Below are 19,891 nucleotides of genomic sequence, written 5' to 3'. Positions count from 1 at the left end.
CGTGTAACCCACAATAGCAGAGCATCAGCCAAAGAAGCAACTTGCCCAGTAAACCCACAAATGAAGAAGCAGCTTGTGTATGTTATCTGTGAATATTGAGCGAATATTGTTGCAGTTTGAGTTAAATATCACATCTCAACTTGGCCCACCTTTGTTTTTACTGTCGTAAACGGAAATCTGTATAAGGAAATGTGTGACAGATCTTTTTGACCTAACAGGAGGGGTTTAAGCAGACCAATCACAGCGCTTGGGGCCTGTGTAGAATTGACGCGCTGTTACATTTTGGGAGAGGTGCATTATCAGGCTACTGCGTAGGGTTCGCCTGTCTGCGTAGGGTCACCGTACAATCGGTGCAGAAGTATAAAGCTCCGCTTTACCCCTCATCTAGAAACTAGAACCCAACATCTAGCACAATTCAATGCTCAATGACTAAATGACGGCATGTCCTCATCCAAAATCACAGAGACAACATTTCATTACCAAAACTGAAATTTATCAGTGAACAAAACAAATGTAAAAAACATTGCATTGAGCAGTTCTGAACAAAACATCATTTTTAGTCCAGACAGACGCTCATGGGGGAAAACAATGAAATATACACAACTCAAAAACTACAAAATGAAAGATTGGAGCTGTAGTCCCAAAAAGAGTGAAGTGAGCTCTGGATTAAAGAGCTAAATAACAGCATACTGCTGATACAACAGCTGACGAATCCTATAGTAATCATCACAGTGACAACCCTCCAGACAGATACGACCAGCCTCCGTCTGAAACGGAGAGAGAGAGAAAGATCAATATTCCAGCAGACTAATGATGTCATCAGATTAGCATGTAATGGGAAGTACACTATCAAGTAAGCTTTTTAAAGTTTTTACATTACAGTTTTTTTGCAGACACTAGGACACATTTCTCAATACCTGGGTATAAAAATAAATGCTATAAAAACAATTGGCCAAATGGAGAAGACTGAGCAGATTAGCATATTGTATTTGTATCAGTGGATGGTGTGTATACAAATTGTTATATTTTGGAATTTGCAATTATCAGGGTTTTTGCAGGGTTTAGTCAGTCAAATTTAAGACTTTTTAAGACCTTTTTATGACCATTATGATTTAAATTTATGACCTACACGAATAACGAAAAATAACATTAAAAAATAAATAAATAAAGACTTTTGAAAGGAATTTTACTTTCATTGAAATTAGTAACAAGTGTATACGAGACAAACGGAATCCTGTGCTGTACTTGGACTGGGTAGTGACGGAGCCGAACAAAACTGACTGATCACCTCCACCCGCTGCAGACCTTTTACAGCAACTTTATGCTTTTCTGACTTTGCATGCGAACGTAAGGCTTTTATGCCTAAAATAGACAGCTCCAGCGCCTTCTTACACAGTGCGCAATAGGCTTGATACCGATTGTTTGCTACGGGCTTGAGCCAACTACTAAACACACCGTCTTCGAGCCATAGCTCGTTAAAATGTACACTTTCCCATTGTGATAGACTTGGAGATTTCAGTTAAACTAAGCTGACCCTCGAGAGTTCGGAGTTCGCGCGGGACTGCGGATTTCTGAAGAAGTTCCGACAAGTCTGTTTGCTGCACTGCCGCATGGACCTTTTAGTCCTGGAACGCTGTGATTATCCCACCCAGATTCCTCAGACAGAACTACAACAGGCAAAAGGAGTGAATGCCGCCGCCAGCGCATTTTTGTGGGGAAAGGCAACAATGAATGAACGAGTATATAAATTTAAGACGTGGCTAATGTAATTTATGACCTTGTATGGAAAATCTGGATGTTTTTATGACTTTTTATGGCCTAAAATTTTCATTATTAAATTTAAGACGTTTTATGACTTTATGACTCCGCGGAAACCCTGAATTATATATTTGGAAAAATAAAAAATGAACTACATAAAATATTGACGAATTCTGCATCATATCTGATTCATTCCAGTAACATATATTGCAGTGAATTATAAACAGAGATGTGTCCTTGTTTTACATGATGGTTCAAAACGCCGCCGCAAGAGTGCTTACTCGATCTAAAAAGTATGACCACATTAGTCCAATTCTGGCATCTTCTACCGGTTAAATATCGCATACAATTTAAAATATTACTAATCACCTACAAAGCCTTAAATGGCCTAGCGCCCTCGTATATTAAAGAATTACAATCAGAATACAATCCATCACGTACACTGCGATCACTTAATTATCCCTAGAATATCAAAAATGTCTAAAGGTGGAAGATCCTTTTCCTACTTAGCCCCTAAGCTCTGGAATGATTTACCAAATAATGTTCGAGTATCAGACACAGTCGAGCAATTTAAAACTAAACTTAAGACATTCTTTAACAAAGCATTCACATAAAATGTCCAGTAAATGTTTATCCCGCAGTAGTTATTTTTGTCTAGAACAAAGTACTCACACACCTCATATGGGTAATATACTTACACCGCAATAGTTAGCCTGTCTGGAACCGAGCGAATTTAAAACCACAATACTGTGTGACACTTGCATTACACGCGAACGGCCCCTACGCTAATAAAACTCTGTTTTTGTCCCCCTGTCTCGTCCTCGGCACCGAGTACAATGAGACAAACAGATCCAGTTCCTGTTGCTGTGAAGGTCATCGCACCACTGATCTACTGGCTGTCCTTCAACGTGATGACCAGCCGATGCCCGACCAACGACCACCGGCTAACCAGTTTAATCCGCTTACCCGCCTCCTATCCCTACCGTATCTATCTATCTATCTATCTATCTATCTATCTATCTATCTATCTATCTATCTATCTATCTATCTATCTATCTATCTATCTATCTATCTATCTATCTATCTATCTATCTATCTATCTATCTATCTATCTATCTATAAATTTCTCCCAAGGGTTTTTGTCCTTCTAGGAGTTTTTCCCACAGGGTTTTCTTCTAGGGGGTTTTTTCGTCCCGGGGAGAGTCATCCAACTTTGGCTTAACTTAGCACTTTACTGTATACGTTACATTATTACTACACTCGCTTGTACGGTTTATCCTTAGCCACTATATTCTACTTCTTATATTATCTATTGATCTTCTGTGTTCTCCTCTACATCTACTCATGTAAAGCTGCTTTGCAACAATGAACAATTGTGAAAAGCGCTATATAAATAAAATTGAAAACATTGTATAATGCTACATGTTGTTAGTGTTTTTTAGGTCATTGTTTTGTGGGTGACAAAGTGTGTTTGTCGGCTGTCAACCTTTGTGTTCTGAAATAATAAGTTGCTTTGAGACCTGAATAAAGTGTTTTGGTAGTTGTAGTGCATTTTGAATGTGAAATGAACTGCTTTGCCGGGCTGAAAGTTGGTTAGGAGAACTGTGTGAAGAGTTTTGCAAAAGTGACCTAAGTATTGCGAAATGTGTCCTAGCGTCTTTAAAAAACTGTAAACTTTACTAGTTAAAATGCTTTATAAATAAAGGTCCTCATTTCTTCACCCTCGTGTTGTTCAAAACCTGTATGAATTTCTTTTTTAAGTTGATCACAATTTTTTATAAATAATGTTAAGCACACAGTTGACCATACCCATTGACTTCCATAGTATTTGTTTTTCCTACTATGGATGGGTCAATGGGTAAGGGAGAGCGGGGTATGTTGTCACACTTTTCACACTGTCTAACATTTACTGAGCACCATACATCAAAATGGTATAAATCTCATACCAAATGAAAGAAGGAAGTCTTGGGCACATATGTTGTATTCATAACATCTTTATATCTTATCTCATTACAGAGTTGTAGACTGTTGAATAGTGACTGTGCACTTGTGACAATTTGCCCCATCGGAGGGTAAGTTGTCACACTAGGGCGGGTAAGTTGTCACACTAGATTATCTAAAAATAAGAACACAACTACTTAATTGTGAATATTGATTTTAATTTTTAAACTCAAACCAAACTGGAAATATAAACATCCGTGCCTGGAGAATCTGGAAAAACAATTATTTCAATCCAAATAATGCACATTTCAATTAAGTGGCAAGACCACTTTACTTTGAACTTTGGTTCAAATGTTCTATGGCTTTCACATAAAACCAGATAACTGAATGGAACGCTGCAGATAACTTGCTTAACTTAACATGTTTAACCTCTGAACAAAACAGATGCCCTGTATGACTAATAGGACTCATCTCCAGAATCACAATTCTGACACACATAAATTGCCTGGCCTGAGGTGCAAGCATCATGGGCCCAATTGTTGCATTTTACACATTTTACCCAGGTCTCCTTTGGACGACTCTTTGAAAATGGCTCTACACAGACGAGGCAGAAGCACTCTTCATCATCTGATGATGACTCTTGCATGATTTTTCTTCTTTTAGCTGCCTTGTTTTTCATAGGTCCAGATTTCTGCTTCCCTTTCTTTTGAAACAGCTTTTTGCTAGATTGAGGCTTATTCTTTTCTATATCATGTTTTCTGAGCATGTTCGATGTGTTTGTTTGTACAGGGGCAAGTTGTCAGATGTGACGACTTGCCCCAAAGTCATTGAGACAACTTGCCCCATACTTACTTGTGTGCTAATGTTGTCTAAATCTCAAGTTTAGCTCATCATATCACTTTAGCTAAAGTATCAAAAGACACTTTACGGTCTCCTCTATTTTGTGCAAAATAATCATTTTAAACATTCACACCTAACAAAGTTGTATTGCATAAAATGTAAAGTGATTTTTTTTTACTTTTTAAGCAGAAAAATAAGAAAATTGTGCTAACCTCAGATTACAGTGATCTTGACCACATGTGAACAGGAAGTTGACTATAGAAGAAGAAGTCACATAAAGTGGCTATTTGATTTTTGAGATAGAGCCTCTAGTGTTGGAGTTATTAACAGTGTGACAACTTACCCGTGTGACAGCTTACCCCGCTCTCCCCTACCATTAGCGGTGTGGTTACCCTCATATATCAAAATATCTCCTTTTGTGTTCAACAGAAAAAAAAACTCATACAACAATAGGGTTAGTAAATGATGACTGAGTTTTCATTTTAGGGTGAACTATCCCTTTAATTGATAGAAATGGATCAACAGTTACACATTTTCTTCCTATAACACTTCTTGCTTGTATTTACAGAAAAAGACAAATATTTTAAAAATGCAATTCAAATAGGGTTGCATAATGATTTAAAAGTTTTTGTTTACATCATATGCGTGTGTGTACTGTGTATAAATGTACACACACACACACAATTTTAAGAAAAAAACTATTTATATATGAGATATTTATGTTATAAATTATATATAAATATGATCATGTATATACACACATGTAAATATTTCTTAAATATATTCATGCATGCATGTGTATTTATATATACATAATTATTATACACAGTATACACACATATATATGATGTAAACAAAAACTTTTATTTGCAAACGGTAAATTCAATATTTAATTCAGATGACAGCATGTCACAAATTTTTATAATGATACGAGCTAAAAAGTCACTTACTCTCCTCACAGCCACTAGATTATTACACACCAACACTCCACCGACAAACTCCGCCTGGATCCCTTCACGCAGAAGAACCTGTTTAAAGTCCGATAGTCTCGGTTCATTGATGAACACAGACTGATGACCTGGTACCTGGTGAATAAAAACACATGTTACTCAGTCTAATTTACAAACATCTGATCATCAGGATTGTTTCTATATTAAATGTCCTGATTTGTCTGTTTTTACAGACTCACTTCATGAGCAGGCAGGGGTTCGAGAGTTGGTATGACATCACTCTCCTCCGAGATCTCTCGCTCATCCTCTCCAAACAAAGTCTTCATGGCCCGCTGGTTAGCTGCGCTGCTGGGTTCAGTCATCAGGTCCGCTGAGACATCCATGGCCTGATCTCCATCCTCCCCTTCATCCTTCACATCTCCAACCTCTGCGATGACTCCTGTATCCACTTTCTCCACACGCATGTCCAGGACGCCATCGATCCAGGCCAGCTCCGTGTCTTTGGCTTTACAGAACTGAAGAGAACTGACCAATGAATCCTTCAGTCTCACCTGAACAAGACAAGAACAAAACCAAACATTCATTTACCACACAGGAAAAACTTAAAAGCCAGATACTTTCGATGTTGCTCAATTCGATATAGCAGACATGGTAGTGTTTAGCATCTTGATGAACAAAATTGTGATTTATACACAATGATCGGCAAGATGGCAGGTGAAAATTAGCAGCATAAGTACTACAAAAGTATCAAACGTAGCCCCTTTAATTCAAACGAAAAGCAGGCATTTGTTAAGGACATGTCACCTGATAAATGTGTGTTTCACTGGTGCCGTCCACAGTCTCGTGAAGTTTAGGAGTATAAACTTTGATGTCTTTTCCACTGAACGCCTTACAGGAGTCAGCCAGATCCTGACTGGCTTCAGGTGGACCATGAACAATGATCAGCTGTCTGGGCTTCATCTGGTTTATAATCTTCTTAATAGAGTCACCATCAGAACGACCCTCATAATCGATGTATGTAACTCGTGCTCTAAAGATCACAGCAAAAAAAAAGAGAAAGCATCTATGATGTCTGTCTGTCACAATGTCTGAGCAAATCTACAATACAATACAAATTTCAGTACTGGATATGAATTCGGTAATTTATTTAAAAAGTAACAATTACAAAAACCACAGAAGATTGAACCCCATTGCTCTGGCGGGTGTTGAATGACAGGTCTATGGGGCTGTTTATACCTGGTATGAAGATGCGTTTTGGTCGATCAGATCACAAGTGGACGAGAGAGACACATTCATGTTTAAACCTGTCTCTTTTGTCCACTTTTGACCGCTTCTGTCCCGATTTCTTAGGGGGTGGTCTGTGGGTGAATCTCTTTAAAACACCAGCGGGAGAAATGACGGGTTTAAAATTGCGCAAACTATTAGGTCAGAGTCCGCTGCTCGTGTTATTAGTAAACATGTTGCACAGAGTTTTGTATGTTTATATGTAAGAGCTTTCTCTGATATTTAAGAGCAAATTTCCCTCGTCAATTAAGAGAAAATGCTTCCCTCCCAATGACAAGTATATCCAGCTTTCCGCAATAACGCTATTATCGACCAGGTGGCGATCTTCCGCAACTTATACAACCCAGAAGTATTGCCCTAGAGCAGAGCTAGTCAACTGGCAGCCCACAGGCCAAATCCGGCCCTCCAATCATTTTTATCCGGCCCGCTGGTCATCTTTGTCTGATTTAAAATCAGCGTGGTTATTTTTACCTTCCAACTATACATGACAAACAGCCAATAAACCGGAAGGAGAGTTGGAAAGGGGCTGCGTGAAGTGCCAACCATCTGCGGGTGCATAATTTTCTGATACAATTTGAGCTTTGGATGCTTCATGTGACACCCCAACCAGAAGTGATATATTTCAGTGTCCCAATCAAAACCCTGTGTGCACGGTCAAAATTATAAATCATGTTTTGTTTAAGTTTATCAGTAACACTTGAATCCTTTAAAAACGATTGATTACTGATAAGTCAATTATTAACTTTAATATATTCATAGGTTTGAGGTTAGTGCTGGAATGAGCATCTCTCCGAAGTTGACAAGGATTTATGATAAAACTGAAATTGAATTATGACTGCCACTAGGGGGCGAACTCCAACAACCATGTCTGAATATAGTGTACAATGGAAAAGGTGGTTTAGCCGATATATCTTTAAAATATTAAAAAAGAAAACATGAAGTGAAACTTTAGTTATTAGGAGAAAACTGACTATATGTTGTGAATACTTGAAATGTAAAAATTTATAAACAAAAGTAGTTTAAGAAAATGCATACTTTTTAATATATGACCTATAACAAAAAGTAACAAGAACAACATAATATATAATAGGTAAAAGTAAAAAAATATAAATAACAAGTAAAAAAGGGGTAAAAGTTGGCCCGCATCATTTTTAAATTTTTTAAATCTGGCCCTCGAAGTAGAGTAGTTGAAGACCCCTACCCTAGAGCAAACAGCTGTATGTCCGTGTATGTTTTTGAGAATCGCTCTGCATCTGATCTCTATCAAAAGTCCTTCACAAAAATGCAATTATCTTAGCTTTTTGCTCAAAATATGGTGTTGTTGAAGAAACTTACCCATATTTGAGAGGTAAAAAAAGAGAACTAATAAAGGTAGGATGAAACTTTTTTGTTTGAAAGCAGAGAATCTGTTCTTTAAATTGATATATTGTATGTTTAAATATTTCAAGAAGAATATTTCTTGAAGGCATTAAATCTAAAAACCAAGAAAATGCTGGCTCTTGCTGGCAACTTTTTAAAAAAACGCTGGTGGGGAAAGAGTTAATGAAATAAGCTCCCGCAACTTTCACACGCTCGCAAAATGAAACCAATGAAAGAGGCAGAGAGAAGCTAGAAGTCAGGACTGATGTAAAAACATTGTACTCAGTACATCACACATTAGCTCAATATGCGGAGAGTAGGTGATCTTTTGTGGGTGCTCCAACACATTCGATCACATTTTCGACTACCTCTGAATGTGGTTAAAAGTGGACAAACTCAAACCCCGTTTACACTTTAGCATCATCCACTTTTGATGCGATCGACCGCATCTGAATACCAGGTGTAAACAGCCCATATGTGTTGAAGTGGTGGACACTGACCTGATATCAAATGTTTGTGTGATACTGGTACATTTAGTGGGAACATCAGACAGGTCCTGCTCCATCGGCTCATCTCCATTAGTCAATCCAGACTCCAGTTTACTTTTCTCCTCTTCAGTGGCTTGAAGTTCAGGAACCAGAAACTCCTCCGGCCTGTGGTCAGAAGTCATTACACGTGAAATCAATGAAAAGATTACACCATAAAAACAGTTAAGGAGGACTCTAAATGACAAATTATTAGGACAAACCCCTTAAAAGTCAAAAACATCCTAAAATATCCCACTACTAAAGAATGACAGTGGGTTGGAAGAGCTGTTTTATGTTGACTTTAAGAGCCTAAACAATCAATAATTAAACTTGCATTTATGTAACTGTGAACATATGTAGAACCACATTAATATCATTATAGACGTTCACCTGATGATTTCTCCATACTCGTCCCATTTAATCCTCTCCTCATGAGTGGGAAACATAGGGTAAGATTTCTTGGCCTGTTTGAAGAAGCTGCCCTTCCTTCCTCCCTCGCCCTTCATCATCAGGTCATGATGTTTGGTCTTCACCACAGCTGGCTGCTCCAGATCATCTTCCATATCGCTCTCATCACTCGAGTCCAACTCCACCCTGAACATCATCAAAACACAAAATGAATAAATGGTCAATAATTTGGTTTTCAGTGGTAATTTCTAATATAAGTAAATAAAAGTCTCTCAGACAGTATTTCATCATCACACTCACTCTTTCGCCTGCTCCAATTTCTTAGCAGCTTCTTTTTTCAACTTTTCTTTCTCCAAGTATTCCTCCAGTTCTCTGCCCTCCAATCTGCAGCGTTTTCTTATCTGTTTTTGTAAAAAAAAAATAATAGACTTATGCAAAAAGTTTGGCTTTGCAAACATTATTGATCTCTAAAACGACAGCAACGTTGTCTCATATTTCCACAATCCTCACCTCCAGGTCGATCCTCTTCTCCCCTGGGTTATCGATGAGGTATCGGGCCAGCGTTCCCGGTGTGGTCCGATACGTGAGGATCACAGAGTTTTTAGGGTCCTGGCACCACTGAATAAAGAGCTCTCGTGAGAAACCGGACTCCAGGTCGGGCTGGCTGCACAGAACCACCTTGGGACTCGGCACACGGGACAGATCTGACAGACCGTGGCAGAGGGACAGGTGCCGAAACTGGAAGGGGTTGTTGCGTTTGTCCTCGAAACATCGCATGAGTTTATCGCTCATCCACTCCACCTGTGAGAGAACATGAGAATCAAGTATCCCACTGAAGTTTACCCTGAAAGAGTGGTGCGGTGTCTTATATTTATGCATTTGGCAGATGCTTTTATCCAAAGTATACAGTATGGTTTTTAAAAGTATGTGTGTTCCCCGGGTGTCTTTCATTCTTACAAACACCCCATCAGTTAAACTGATTTATAAATAAAAATAAATGACCTGGGACTTTGAGAACTCCACCACATTGTAGCTGACATTATTGAGCAGGGCGAGAGAGTAGACACCCAGGCCTGCGTCTTTGGTCCTCCAGATCTGATCCAGAAGCTGTGCGAGCTCCAGTACTCTCCCCGCGGTGTCCACAGCGATCAACACATTCCCATCACCGCGGAGGGTCTCCATGACATTGGCTGAGGGGAATGGACATTACAGACACACGGTCACACACACATTAAAATGCAAAGCAAAATCTCTCCCCTGTCATTGGTTAGACAATAAGGTAACCCTGCCCTAAACTAAAGCTGTTGGTCAAAGCAAATGTTGAATTTTTTCAACCACTCAGACAACGTCTGTCTTATGACAAATAGATAAAATATTTGAACATAGGAAAGCGGTTTCTGTTTTCTTAAATACATAAACTCTTACTGAGCAGTTGCTCATCACGCTGTTTCCTGCGAGGTTGCACGTATGAAGCATTGAAGGAGTCGGTGATGAGGAGAGACGGTCTGCTGATGGTCTCCAGGGAACAGCCGTTCAGATGACTAACAGAACACATTAACAGCGTCATCACATTAAAGACAGGACAGAGTGAATAATGACAGAATCATCATATATGGGTGATGTTTTCTTCACTTACATCTCCCTCTTGTGATTGAAATCCACGGCATACACAATCTCTTCCTCTCCATCTTTAACGATTTTCCAAATCGTTCCACCGATCATGTGACCGGCGGGCAGAGGGGTGATGGACAGACCGTGACCTTTTCCTTTCATTCATAAATCATAATCAACTGTCAAGATTGTCGAAACAAACATCTTATAACAAATGTGGTGAACTAAAGGAATACTCCACCCCGAAATCAAAATATGTCCATATTCTCTCACCCTCAAGCTATCCTAGATCTATACGACTATATAACACCGTTTGTTGAGTTAAATAATATCTTGGCTCTTTTCAGATTTGCAAAGGCATTGGATAGTGCCCCAGAATCTTATCCATAGTTATTAAAATGTCTTATGAGATTGAGGTAAAGCGATAAGTAAAATACAAGCGATTTGTAATTTGGGGGTGAACTAGTCCTTTAAACCTGGTTTATTTCAATGCTTAAATGTGGGGTGCATGATTGTTTTAAAAAGCTTTGGAAAAGGGAGTCAGGCTGAGTACCAAAACACACTTGTAGCCAATCAGCAGTAAGGGGCGTGTCTACTAAACAACATCGTTGCCTGTGTTGCTTATGTGTGGGGTGGCTCTATCAAAAGAAAGTCCAGATTCGATTGGGGTAGGGGCGTGTTTGCTTGGGTGATTTCAAATGTCAACATTGGCTTTCAGAGATCATGCACCCCGCCTTTAAGCAGATCTTCATGAGACAAGTGAATTAAGAAAAGTCATTATAGGGTCACAGATATGTTTTACCTTTCAAGTTGACGATCTGTGAGTATTTTAACTGCTGGATTTTGTCAAATGCTGAATCCACATCATCCAGCGTGAAGAGACCAAAATCTTCTGTGTTGTGTCGGGACTACGACAGAAGGCGAGGTTAATATTTACCTTTAATCAATATGTGCTGATATGTTAAGCTGTGTTTGCTGCTTTCAATGCACTAGTGTGAACTCTGGAGATCTGTCTCACCTGATAAAGATCGTACATGAACATCTGGCCCATCTTGTAGACCGGGATGGTGGCATAGATGGTGCAGTTAAGTCCCAGTTTGCCCACAGCGTACGGCAAAGCTCCCAGGTGAAGATGATCAGGATGAGAGAGCAACACTGCATCCACCTGATGTACATACCTGAGAGAGACAGGACAGGACATTAAACACAGTAACACACAGGACATAACACTAAAAACACTTTAACAGATGGTCGCGCACCTCTTTAGGGAATCAATGATGTCCATGGAAAAGTTTTCATCCCAGCCGCAGTCCAGCAGGAAACGAAACTCATCCACCTGTAACAGGTAACACAGAGCCGATTCCTCCTGGACACCGGACAGAGCCGTCAGTTTGATGATGGACGTCATCTTGTCTTCTGACGGTCACACTGTGAGGATGAATATAACAGAATGATTTAACTCTTTATGTTTTAAATATATTTTCACATCTCATCCTCATAAGACCAGCATGTGTTGTGTTTTCTCCATACAGAGGAAACCAGCTGCTGTAATATAAGACATTACTTTTTAATTTGTCTGAATGATCACAGAACGAATAAAGAATCACAAAACAATAGAAAATACATAAAAGAAATAAAAAAAATTAAACATGTCTCATTGAATACACTGAAAATGCACAAACCCGTTTTAAAAAGACACTGAAAGAGAAAAGCTATTTGTTGGTCTATAAAAACTGCCAAATAATGAACGACCACATTATTATTATTATTATCTACATGATGATATTACGCTGATATGAAGTTGACCTAAACATCTAATCCATAAGTTAACCTTACAGAATGATGATTCTAGCTTCTCCTCATCAAACTCATTTAATACCAGCAGTACAGAAGAAAAACACAACGTGTTCAAATAAAATTATTAAACATGCGTAAATAAAACTTTGCATACCCGTATCTCGCTATGTCACTTGTGGTTACTAACAAGTTTGGTAACTATAAAACATTGTAAACACCGAAAAATCATCTTTAATTCACTGTTACACAGGAACCTGCACGAGCCGAGCCGCCATAACTCCCGCTGATGACGTCACATGACCAGACTCTACCACTGACGCGACTAGAAAAAATGTTTTTAAAATAATTAAAATCTCTTTTTGCTTGGTTTTTTGATACACAATACCACATAATAACATAAATATAAGGACGATATTTGTTCAACAAAAATAGTCCACAATTGTCGTTTTTGAGAATATGAATAAAAAGGTGAGAGCTTAATTGTGTATTAATTTAATTAATTGTGTTTTTCTTAATTCAGTAATGTTTAAATAATCTAAATATGAAAAGAAATAAAATTCCACAAAATTATACACACAACATATTTTTTAAACACAGTGTTTTGATATTCGGCTTGTAGTTCCTCCCCTGACATGTTGATATTTGGTTTAGTCCAGTGACCCCTTCGGCTAATGCTGTTGTGCTAATAGCACAGAGGAATCCATTGGAAGGTAAATGTGATTAAATGCGTATTTATTTTATTAACAGACACATTTAAATGCTCATTCAGGAATATTTAACTTTTCTTTAAGAGCTGTAAGAATTTAAAATTACATCGCGTGTTTATGCTATTAAAGTAGCAGATAGTTTTAAACGGGCCTAACGTTAGTAAGTTACATTCACCTTCAGCCCAATATTCACTTTTGACATTTCGATTTGCCTTTGTTCTTTGCTCCGTTTAGACCGGAGGTTTACACTGTATGTTTTTGCAGAAAGGTATTGCATGCAGGTTGAGACTACATGGAGTATTTCAATATATTTGTCAAACAGCAGAGCCATTGAAATGTAACTAGATATGGCAGCTGTATCAAATGGCTTTGATCATACAGTGACTTTAGATGTAAGCTTACAGGTGATGTGAAATCATCAGACATGTCTTTTCTTTCATTAAAGGCATCATGGTGAACTTTGCAGCAGCGATTCGTGAACACTGGGTGAATATTTTGGTCCCTTTGGGTTTCGTCATTGGTGTTTATCTGGACAGAAGGAATGACCAGAAACTCACAGCATTCAGAAACAAGAGCGCTTTATACAGCAGGTCATCTATTCCCTCATATAAAAAACATTTAAAATGATGCCATGATTTAGTCAATGATCTAAATGTATAATTTTATTATTTTAGGGAACTGAAACCCGGTGAGCAGTACACGTGGAAGTGAGATGTACCTGCAGTGATATTTATTGGACCCTTTGGTTGTCTGAATGTGTATACTGTCTGTCCAGATACTGTGTCTGTTTCAAAACATGTTGGCACAATAAATTTTGCATTTAGTTCTCTTATTCCTTATGGTTTTTATTTACACAAGTAAATGTGTGTGTGTGTGTGTGTGTGTGTGTTGAATACAGCATCTTATACCACAGGGCTGTTAAACGCTTTATTTTGATGAATTGAGAAATGTTCTACGGGTATGCATTATTTTTTCGATAACCGCACACATGACATGTCAAACGTGTAAGGAATAATTGACGGCGGGCTGTTTAATTATTCAAAAATAATACACACCTAAGGTGGTAATGCGCCATGACTCGAAGCGTGTGCTTTATTTTCAAATAATTCAGAGTACTCAAGTCAATTACTCTGCTTATACCACGGTTACCACAGACATTGCTTTGGTGGTTATTAGACAGAAAAGGTGTGTAGTTTACAGAAAAATAATAACACCCGTGGAATATTTCTCAACCAATGAGAATAAAGCGTTCAACAGGCCCATGGTATAACTTAAAATAACCACTAGAGCTATATATATATATATATATATATATAATGTCTAAACTGAGTTTTTTCTATTTTATGCCTGGTTTTGCATCATCAAGTATGATGTAAACGTGAGTTTTTTATAATAAAGAAATGTTTGTTTGTAGTATCTATAATAATGCACTTATATTTTATTACATCGCTGTTTAACAAAGCACACAGATTTGAGATTTTTTATGTCATTTGAACAACAAGGAAAATATTTTTATTCAGCAGTCAAAGGTTTGGCTGTGTGGATCAATCCTTTCTCAAAGAGCAGCTCTGCCAGAGATGCCTGCAAAAACAAACTCCATTTCAAACTAAACATAATACAAGTACACAATATAATAAATAAATAAATATAATAAGCCACGTTTAAGAATTCTTTAGTTTATCTATGTATTACCTTTGCAGCCGCTGTGTCACATGGTAAACTGGAAACCGTGATGAACTTTGGATATGAATGAATGAGAAACTCCATGGCATCTATGTGCTGATTAAAAAAAAGAGAGAGAGGATCTACCAAGTGTTCATAAAAGGTACAAACAAACCATTTTGTATAAAAGTTTACCTCCGCTTGTATCTCAAAGCTCTTGGGCTCTTCTTTATGATAAACTCTTGAGTTCTCTGTAGTGTAGCAAAGCAAAACATTGTCTCCATTACTGCACAACCTGAAGAAACAAAGATACCACTGTCATGTTTTTATAAACATTGTGCAGTCGATTCAGCGTGAGAGAGATCAGACTCTGTTACCTGGCAGCTCCGGCACGCACGAGTCTGATTTGAGTTTGGCCTTTAATCTGAACATTCACATTAAGAGCTTCTCCATCTCCCCAGCGGACAGGAGCTCCATACACACTGCTGGCATGTTCCTCTACAAATCACAAACATCATCATCTCTTTGTGTAAACATTTCATCTTTACAGATTTAGTTTTGGGACAAATACATGCCTAATTTTAATTAATAATGCAGCATATTGCATTAACAGCTAATTAACTATATTGTAAACATTTGTGAATCATTATTGTTCACAGTCAATCACGGACTATTTTTCCAGTGGAAGGACGGCTTTAAGTTCTGTTCATACATATTTTTGCTTTTAATATTTGCATAATTTGTCTCGAGTACCTTATCAATTTTATTATTGACATCTTTGTCTTTTATACATTACAATTCTAATTACAGACAGATTTTACTCGGCAATGAACTGTGGTAAAATAACTGTGGGACAGCTTTGAGTGGCTTTAATAGAGTTTTTTTTGTGAAACTGACCTGCGGTCAGCATAGGAGGAAGACAGTCGTGCAGGAACTCTCTGGCTTTCTGATCCACAGCAGCATCTACTGGTGCAAAATGAACCAGTTTCTTCATCAGACCTTGAACGTGTGCCATGAATTTATCTCGCCGTGGATCTTCCTGTTCACAAGCACCAAAAACTTTTAACTTTACTTTTCAATAGAGCTGGTTTCAACAGAATAATCAAACTTTCAGCACACATATACCTTCTCAGAGTACTGAACCCCCATGAACTGAAGGTAATCGAGCGGTAATCCCTTCCTAAACTCAACATCGTCCTCCATGGCGATCTGCACTGCTGCTGGCATCAACTGCAATTCAAATCAATTCACTCACCTCACATTTCTTCACATCTAATCCTAAATTGATTTAGTCCAGGTCACGTGTAAACATCATCAATATATACAAACAAGTACTGATTAGTTATTTAATGTTAATATTCAAATTCTTTCAACTTCTACAGTATAAGAGAAAGTGAATGGCTGTACTTTCAGCAGCAGATCTCCCCAGCTGTTTTTTTGGAAGGAGGAGATGGTGATGTGCAGTGAATGGGCATCAGGCAGACATTCACCCTGATGAATGAAACCTCGAGGAAAATACAGCAGATCGCCTGCTTCCAGCACCACATCCATGACAGGCTGCCCGATCTCTGCCTGATTGAAATTAGCTTAAAGAAGAAGACAACACAGCTTATAACTGCTGTGTCCCAAATTGCCTACGTCTATACTACATACTGTAGTAGGTGAAAATCAGTATGCGAGTCAAGTAGTATGTCCAAATTCAACAGTACCCAGATGAACTATTACTTCCAGCTAGATTTTTAAGTGTGTAGTGATGGACACTTTATTATCTCGTGAGGTCATGCAAGCTGAGGAGGCAGTGAGGCACAAAAATAAAAAAAGTGAATATAATAAAAAAAGCAGAAAGTCTATAAACCATATGGCTTTTAACTTTAAGGTTACAAATAATGTATTTATTGTGATGTAATTGTTCTTGTTAAACAACACATAAATTAATTATTTACTTGGTTGTGATTGTTCGGATTACATCAGAGGTCACAGAACATATGGGTCACATGACAATGAAAACATGGTGGGCGCAGTTTGTCCAAAATGTATTCACACTTCACCCATACATACTGTGGTACTCAATACTCAAGCGATCATTTAGGTCAGTCCGTAACTCCATATGTGAATGTAAAGAGTACTTACGGCTGGAGACCACAGGCAATACTTCGTCTTCAGAACTACAGAACACAAAATAAGCTGTTACTAGTTATTTTAGATAGAAATGTAACTGAATTTACCTTCAAGCTTATTTAGCAGAGAAACAGGTTAATAAACATACAATGGCCCTATTAAGTATTTGGACACTTAAACCACACTAATAACAAATATTAATGTCATTGCATTATATCATGAAATATCAAACTAATCCGTACAGCTCTGACATGGATCAGGTAAAGTGAAAACTCACCGAGGGTTGTAAACTCTCCAGTGCTTTTTACCCTCCAGCTGAACAATAAACGCTTCAATGTCATCATAGTGTGGGGCAAAGCCCTGCGTCCCAGCTGGTGTCAGATATCTGAAGGGATTGACAGAGAAAACAAGTGTAAAAAACAAAGGAACCTAATTAAATTATGTTTTTGAGTAATCGGTTAACATCACATATGTATTTGCGCCCGCCATACTGCCAAACATCTCCTGAAGAATAGACAGCACTTGCCATACAGTGGAGGAGAAAGCTTGAGGATTAAGCATTCTGATAGAACAACCGCTCTAAAAAACAAACAATAACAACATCGATGCTGAAACACATCCACTAAATGTACTGTACACCTCTCTCAAAGAACAGCACTTCATCTACATATTCATTTATACATTTTATATCCATTAAATAATATAATAAACAACAACATGGATTCTGTACCTCATAGAAGTCCCACACCGTGTACGGTAATGCCCTTCCTGGAGGATTGTGCGTCTCTCTTGTGTCATTTGTGTAGCTCGTCACATCTAGATTCACTCCATACAGAACATTATCCTGAGCAAAACACTGAACGTTATCATCTGACACCCTATTATCATTCACATTAGATGATCTAAACCAGAGTCACTTCAAATCAAACAGCAGAATCAACTTACATTTCTTAAAATCTGATCAAACTCTGCAGTTGAAAAGAGTCCTTTATAATAGTCTGGATTCTGTCGCTGGATTAAAATCGGTTTCTTCTCCCAATTATCTCTGTAATGTAAACAAAAAAATCAATAATACACTCACAGGTTAACTAATATTTTTCCTTTATGCAAAATTAAGGGTAATGTTTTTTCAAGGATCTGTGGTCAGATTTGAGTGCATTTGAGTGGTACTGTAGCATTGCATTTGTAACACAAAGGTTTGATTTTTTTTTAAAGAAAAAAAGTAAACTTTTAATGCAACCTATTTTGCTTTGGATAAAAGTGTTTGACAAGTGTTAAATGTAATGTGTGTGGACCTGAAGAAGGTTTTAGCTTGGACTGGATGAATAAGCCACTGGAAAAGTCTGTTGGCTCTTTCTCTGCTGTTGTTGACCTTCGCTAGATCCGTCAGAAGCTTGTCAAGAGCTGGATTATCAAATCCTCCGCTGTCATCGCTCACGCGAGACTCCTGAGAAAACACATCAAATCTATAAGTTTTAATATTTCCACTAACACTGAGACTCTTGTATAAAGTCAGACACTCACATATTGAGCTTTATCACTGCTGCTGGGATTTGTGCTGGATTTCAAAGCTTTCACTCTTTTCTTTTTATTCGTTTTCTTGTTGGGTTGGGGGACATTCACTTTCTTTTTGGGTTTCTTTGCTGGTGGAGACTGAGCCTGCAAAAAAATCATACTATTAAACTTACAGACTTTTTTTAAAATACTTGGTGCTATCAGATATCATGGTACGTTAGCAGATGCTTTTATTCTAACTGACCTGAGGAAAACTATGAAGCAATTTATCCTAGGAGGCAATAAGAAGGCATACTGCAGTATTAACATGTTACAACAAATTAAACGTTTGTCCATGTCTACTCATTCGTTATTCATCAGACATTACATGGTCTTCAGCTAAAATATTACTTTATAAAGAACTGTGATTATCAAGCATGAACCTTACATTAAATGTGTATAGCTTAAGGTTAGGAGGAGAATACATTTATTTAACTTTTGATGAGTAGTGCTGCTTATTATTGTCAGTAAGACAACAGTTACATGATTTCTCCACACTTTCTATATTGCAAATGGCATATTTAATGTATATTAAAACCCTTTCATATGCCACTGATTTGCTTGACTTTTTAACTGATCCACGCCCCTTTAAAAGGTTTCGCGTGAAAATACATTATACATTTTTATATTTAAATATTCATACCTGTACCCGCGTTGGTAATGATTGATAAATAGATAATGCGGACATGTGTTTTCTATCCATGGCTAAAATTACAGACTACACACATTAAACACATGAGCCACATGAACCGTTTTCTTCTGCATGAGATGAAACAATCTGACTGTCCACATACTGCCACCTACCGGCGTGGACAAGCACAAACGTATTTAAAGTACATTAAAATAAAACATTTTCGAACTTTATTTGGCTTTTAGTATAAATATGTTTGTTAACACCCGGGGTAGTACGGAGGCCACCGTAGTGAAGTGCTAAACAAAACAAAAAATCTAAAATCAGAAAAACAACAAAGGCAAATCTACAAACCGGAAAAGGTAGGTGAATGGATTGGTTACTGCTGATTGGACGACACGTCTGTCAATTAAGATACACAGAAAGTTTTTTGTAAACAATCAAAATTTTTTACTTGCTGAATTTCACATTAATATGTCCCTTAGTCCAGTGACATGTAATAAAAAATATTGTCAAGTTGTAATTTATTTTGCATTGTTATTTTTTTCCATTCCTTTCTCATTCTTTCATTTACTTCAGTGGGTCTTTAAAACTATTTCTCCCCATCATACCCATGTAGTAGATTTTAAGTTGTCAGTAAATTCATAGTTTTGAATAATGTTTTCATGATGCTGTTTTCTTATCCAATAATCTTCTCACAGCGCTAGATGGCAGCATGCGTATGTGCATCGGCGCATGTCCGCG

The 19,891-nt window shown here is 37.7% G+C and overlaps 3 protein-coding genes across 4 annotated transcripts; 1 reads left to right on the top strand and 2 right to left on the bottom strand.

Annotated features, from left to right (window-relative positions):
- Window positions 1–471: 471 nt before the first annotated feature.
- cpsf2 (cleavage and polyadenylation specific factor 2) lies at window positions 472–12,790 on the bottom strand. Its single transcript, XM_055186262.2, has 15 exons — window positions 12,630–12,790; window positions 11,938–12,106; window positions 11,697–11,856; window positions 11,481–11,586; window positions 10,704–10,833; window positions 10,493–10,608; window positions 10,070–10,257; window positions 9,578–9,868; window positions 9,368–9,468; window positions 9,050–9,253; window positions 8,633–8,785; window positions 6,294–6,519; window positions 5,729–6,040; window positions 5,490–5,624; window positions 472–767 (listed from the first exon to the last, which is right to left on the bottom strand). Exons 2-15 carry the CDS (start codon window positions 12,084–12,086, stop codon window positions 675–677), a joined length of 2,364 nt encoding a protein of 787 aa, XP_055042237.1. The 5' UTR covers window positions 12,087–12,106; window positions 12,630–12,790; the 3' UTR covers window positions 472–674.
- Window positions 12,791–13,051: 261 nt separating this feature from the next.
- LOC129429510 (NADH dehydrogenase [ubiquinone] 1 beta subcomplex subunit 1) lies at window positions 13,052–14,014 on the top strand. The gene is made up of 3 exons (XM_055186263.2): window positions 13,052–13,185; window positions 13,628–13,772; window positions 13,857–14,014. Exons 2-3 carry the CDS (start codon window positions 13,633–13,635, stop codon window positions 13,891–13,893), a joined length of 177 nt encoding a protein of 58 aa, XP_055042238.1. The 5' UTR covers window positions 13,052–13,185; window positions 13,628–13,632; the 3' UTR covers window positions 13,894–14,014.
- Window positions 14,015–14,600: 586 nt separating this feature from the next.
- On the bottom strand, window positions 14,601–19,316 carry riox1 (ribosomal oxygenase 1). Of its 2 annotated transcripts, XM_055186133.2 has the most exons (16): window positions 19,160–19,310; window positions 18,722–18,748; window positions 18,487–18,621; window positions 18,258–18,409; window positions 17,908–18,007; window positions 17,693–17,806; window positions 17,435–17,541; window positions 17,240–17,347; window positions 16,975–17,009; window positions 16,252–16,430; window positions 15,970–16,074; window positions 15,742–15,883; window positions 15,222–15,342; window positions 15,040–15,139; window positions 14,875–14,961; window positions 14,601–14,763 (listed from the first exon to the last, which is right to left on the bottom strand). In XM_055186133.2, the coding sequence occupies exons 1-16, from the start codon at window positions 19,217–19,219 to the stop codon at window positions 14,695–14,697; spliced, it is 1,641 nt and encodes a 546-aa protein (XP_055042108.2). In that variant the 5' UTR covers window positions 19,220–19,310; the 3' UTR covers window positions 14,601–14,694. The 2 variants fall into 2 exon arrangements, with proteins under 2 accessions (XP_055042108.2, XP_055042109.2); XM_055186134.2 differs by lacking the exon at window positions 18,722–18,748 and having other exon boundaries at window positions 19,160–19,316.
- Between the last annotated feature and the right edge of the window lie 575 nt (window positions 19,317–19,891).

This window comes from Misgurnus anguillicaudatus, chromosome 18, assembly GCF_027580225.2.
Source record: "Misgurnus anguillicaudatus chromosome 18, ASM2758022v2, whole genome shotgun sequence".
Classification (NCBI taxonomy): domain Eukaryota; kingdom Metazoa; phylum Chordata; class Actinopteri; order Cypriniformes; family Cobitidae; genus Misgurnus; species Misgurnus anguillicaudatus.
Note: the sequence above shows the minus strand (reverse complement) of the source record. Positions and strands in the feature narration are given on the sequence as shown.